This window comes from Mus caroli, chromosome 8, assembly GCF_900094665.2.
Source record: "Mus caroli chromosome 8, CAROLI_EIJ_v1.1, whole genome shotgun sequence".
NCBI classification, from domain to species: Eukaryota; Metazoa; Chordata; class Mammalia; order Rodentia; family Muridae; genus Mus; species Mus caroli.
Window position 1 is genome coordinate 86,299,634 of NC_034577.1, and position 4,862 is coordinate 86,304,495.

The window sequence follows — 4,862 nt, forward strand, 5'->3', positions numbered from 1 at the left end:
CTCTCTCTCTCTCTCTCTCTCTCTCTCTCTCTCTCTCTCTCTCTCTGTGTGTGTGTGTGTGTGTGTGTGTGTGTGTGTGTGTGTGTGTGTGCGTGCTCCCTCTGTACCTCTGCCATGGGTATATGAATGGCCCTCCCTGCCTCTCTGGGTAGGAATTCTACCTGCAAAGACTATCGAATTGTCACATCCTCTTAGACAGCCCTCCACAGTGTCTATCTCACCTGTAGCTCCTTCCCCACTTCCTGGGGAACCTCCCCAAGAGTAGGTGATGGGCTGCCAGGACCTGAATCAACGGCTGTCCTGCCCGCCTCAAGTCAAGAGGTAATGTTCAGAGACTCTGTTCCTGCTGCTGGCTGCTTCCCTAGAAGGATGGGGGATTTGGACCTTTTTCTGGAGAAAATATTTCAGTGTGCAGTCAAACAGAGACCTTGAAACCCATGTGGGGAGTTTCCAAAGCCGTGCTCAGGCCGTGTCCCTGGCAACAGAGTTGTTGATTTCAGCATACTCATCAGTGACTGTGCTCCAGCACAGAGCAGCATGTGCTGGCCTCTGCCACAGGAACCACTGGGAAGAGGGTGCAGGGATGAGGATGGGAGTCCAGGGAGAGCAGGGGTGCAGTGAGGTTAAGAGATACCCATAAGATGCGGATCAGCAGACAGCCACCTTTTCCTCAAGCGTGAGGCTCCTGTCTCCAGGTTACAATCTCCTACCTGGTTCTCAGGCCAGACCAAACCAGTTTTAACTGGGACACTGCTAGACATATATAATCTTCTCTATGGTCACAAGGACAGTCAGCCTCCCCTGCATCCTGTCTGAAGCACTGGAAGCCTGGGGAACAGGGGTGCAGCCAGACAAGCTAAAGGCAAAGACCCTCCTCAGCTGTGACTGTAGGGAGGGCAGAGAGTCTGGCAGCCACGGGACTCCAAGGGAAGCAGAGAATCGCTAGGATGGATGGCCAAAGGAAGATCCCACCTTTGCCAGTTCTACCATCTTAGTAGGCTCCTGGGAACTATGTGGACTTCCCCCTACAGGGGATGGAATTGACACCCAAGAACATTTGTGAGATGCCCCAGGTCACACAGTAAAACAATGGCACAGGACCCAGCCCACAGGGAAGTTTGGACAAAGTAGGGGAAAGCCCAGGCCTCAGGACCTGAAATAGTCAGCATCCTGCAGGGGAGAGAGGATGCCTGGACTTTCTCCTCTTGATCTCAGGAGTGTCCCTGGGACTGATGGGTTTATACTCTGAGCACTGTTTCCAGGAGACTGGTCTCAATAGATAACGGCTGCTGTTCTTACTCTCACTCCCCCACCCCCACCCCTGAGACAGGGTTTCTCTGTGTAGCCCTGGCTGTCCTGGAACTCACTCTGTAGACCAGACTGGACTCGAACTCAGAAATCCGCCTTCCTCTGCCTCCCAAGTGCTGGGATTAAAGGCGTGCACCACCACCGCCCAGCTAGGATTTCTTGAACCCAGGTTTTTGAGAGTAGCCTGGGCAAGAGGGCAACATAGCAGGTTCAAACTCACAGAACTTCACCTGCCTCTGCCTCCCAAGTACTGAGTCTAAAGGCGTGTGCTACCACCACCTGGTTCTTACCATCATTACCTTCTAGTGAAATTTTAATGGTGGTTCAATGATTAATATGGAGCCAGACCTGACAGCATGAGAGGGGGTGAGGGAGGGTGAGGTGTCAGTGCAAACTGCCTCTGGTCACTTAGGGGCAAGGAGAAGCCAGACCCAGAATTCAAGTGTCAGATTCAAAGCCTTAGCACCTGCCTGCCACAGTACTGCACACCTGGGGACAGGTATTTAGAGAATGGACGGCTTTGGCCTTGGAAGACCTCTTAGTCTGGGAGAATGAGCAAATTTAGTGATGCTGTGGCCGTAGGGCAGGATTGAAGGAAAATGGAGACATGAGAAGGGTAAGGGGCCCCCCTCAGCCTCGGTCTGTGTTTCTTGCTGACTGAGAGCCAAAAGTTCTAACAAAATGGCAGGAGGAGCTGGGGTGTGGCTCAGGTGGTAGAGTGTCTGCTAGCACATGCGTGCAAAACACCTATGCACACAAATGTAATAAATAAATGTTAATAAATTAAAATTTTAAAGAGTAAAACACATGGCGGCACATGCCTTATCTGTGAGACACCCTGGGTCACACTGCAAAGCAGTGACATTTCCCTTTATTGTGATAGCATCTCTCCAGCACCTGTGAACCCTGGTAGCTCAGGCTGGCCTCAAACTTGGAACCTTCCTATCTCAGCCTCCCCAGTAGCTGGGATGTTGGTTCTTTTTCTCAGTAAACCCTGGCTTTGCTTAATAGTGACTTGTCCTGAAACTCTTTTCTGGGCACTGTTGTTAACAGTCTGGGTATGCTGAAAGTTCCACACAGGTTTCTTAACAGTCTGCTTGAGGCCTGGGGATGCTCTACGGGCTTCTAGGGCAGCCTCTGGCATGCAGCTCCTATAGAGGTGAGCATCGCCCCACCCCCACCCCCCATTCATTCTGCTCATAACAGAAACGAGGTGGTGCTCTATTTCTGGGAGCTGAGCTTTCCAACCCACTGAAGCACACATGCAGATACACCGTGATTAAAGCCCCGCTCAGCTTAGCCTTCTGGACCCCAGAGTCCTGACTGGCATAGTCCCTATGATCTCTGTTTGGGCCCCTACCCTGCCTCCACAGGGTACCAGGCACAAAGGAAGTTCACCAGTACTAGGACAAGGGATGAGATTTGTTGAGGCTGAGGCCTTGGATCCTGCTAATAGAGGAACCAAGAAATGTTCCCTTTGAAAAGAGAAGTAAGTCACTGCCCTTGCCCCAGACACAGACCCCCTCCCCTGTCCTGAGTCGAGTGACCATTCTCTGGAAAGCCACAAACATTCCCAAGCTGGGCTTCTACTAAGTTATCTCATATTCTTTGAATTTCTCTAGTCTGGAAGGATTATAGGAGGGGACAGGAAGTGTGGGATGACCTCCAGAGAGGTTAAATAGGTCACCTCAATGCTGGGCACCAAGACAAGCAGAAGGACCCACGAAGACCTTCACCTCAGCTTTTGGTACCATGAGGTCACTTCAGATGCTGCTCCTGGCTGCTCTGCTTCTGGGGACTTTTCTGCAGCATGCCAGAGCTGGTAAGAGCCGGGCACAGACAGGATAGGGCAGGTGGGAACCATTCACCCACACAGAGACCAAGGCAGAGACACAAGCTGTGTGACTTATACCCTGTCTGTTCTTAACAGGGGTCACAAGGGGGTGGCCACAGGAGCACTGGAGGGAGGATAATGGTTGATGTCAGGCACCTGACCTGGACACATACCTTATTCTGAGATGTTTAGGACATAGTGGCCTTAATTGTGGGCTCATGATGCAGAACGAACGATTCTCAGAATTGCTACCATTTGTTTCATTAATGGGCTTCATGTATCATCAGGGAACAACATAACAACGGAGAATTGGTTCCAAGAATGTATGAAAAGACTTTTATATTTAGTTTAGAACGGGAAGTTGAAATGAGGTTCCTAGATTCAGACAGCTGCATATGCAGACACACACAGATGAATATGCAAACTTGCAGACACAAGGAGAACACACACACACACCAGGAACAAACAGAATACAGAGTACATGCAGTCCCCACCCACAGGCTCACACAGGCATACATCGGAACATTCCATGGGTCCTCAGGCACATGGCCTGACCCTCAGGACACCTGCTTCCTACTGCTCTTCCAGCTCGAGCCACCAATGTAGGCCGAGAGTGCTGCCTGGATTACTTCAAAGGGGCCATTCCTATCAGGAAGTTGGTGAGCTGGTATAAGACCTCAGTGGAGTGTTCCAGGGATGCCATCGTGTGAGTATCCCTCTGTCCCACTCCTCTGCCTAGAACCCAGAATGGGAAGTGGGTGGGCCTTAGAGTGCCCAGGAAGGCCACTGGGAAAGAAGGAAGAGAGGGCAAGCCTGATTCCCCTAAAGGCAGTTTTGGGAACCCAGGGACACTCTTGTACCCCACACAGCTGAGGGGGTCCAACCTCTTTATGTATGGTGAAACTGAGTTTCCAAGATGGATAGGACATCCCAGGTAACAGAGCCAGTAGGCAGTAATACTGTCACCTCTCGCTCTGGGTCTGAGCTGAGTAGAGACTAACACGCAGCCTGAGGCTCTTTCTCTCAGGCTCAAGGTGCTCTGAGGAGAGGGGAGGTCAGGCATGAAGTCCTATGGCTCAATGTTCAGGTCAATGCAGATGTGGCTGGTAGCCAAACCCTGAAGGCCTTCCTAGGCTCTTACTCACTGCCTTCTCCTACATAGGTTTGTGACTGTCCAGGGCAAGCTCATCTGTGCAGACCCCAAAGACAAGCATGTGAAGAAGGCCATCAGATTGATGAAAAACCCAAGGCCGTGACCTTCCCGCTGAGGCATTTGGAGATGCCAGGGCTGCTGTCCATGGTTTCAACATAAAGCGGTCTGTGACCAGCAGAGCCCAAGAGCAGCCACAGAGCAGAAGTCCCTGTCCCCTTTTTATGGACTCTTATGCGCTACAGGCAAACACAAAAAAAAGCAATGGAATAAAGCCTTCCTCCCTCAGACTGGGTCAGTATGTTCTGTCCCCACAGTGCAGAACGCCTGCCATTCTAGCTGATCACACAGGGAGAGTCCTCACAGGACAGCTGCGCCTGCTCTGCCCAGGTTAACTGAGGCTGAGAGGGACACATGGCCCCATACAAATAAGAGGTGGAACTGGAGAGACGTGGTCAAGGGCAGGGCAGAGCAGAGGTGGTAAAGGAGCCTAGCAGGTCCCTCACAAGTGTCCCCCTCCCTCTGTACCCAATGGAAAGTGTCCAAAGGAATCCCAAGGAGGGCCTGTCT

At 51.6% G+C, this 4,862-nt stretch overlaps 1 protein-coding gene across 1 annotated transcript; it reads left to right on the forward strand.

The window, feature by feature from the left end:
- Positions 1–3,017: 3,017 nt before the first annotated feature.
- On the forward strand, positions 3,018–4,580 carry Ccl17 (C-C motif chemokine ligand 17). Its single transcript, XM_021171012.1, has 3 exons — positions 3,018–3,130; positions 3,731–3,848; positions 4,305–4,580. Exons 1-3 carry the CDS (start codon positions 3,061–3,063, stop codon positions 4,396–4,398), a joined length of 282 nt encoding a protein of 93 aa, XP_021026671.1. The 5' UTR covers positions 3,018–3,060; the 3' UTR covers positions 4,399–4,580.
- Positions 4,581–4,862: the final 282 nt, after the last annotated feature.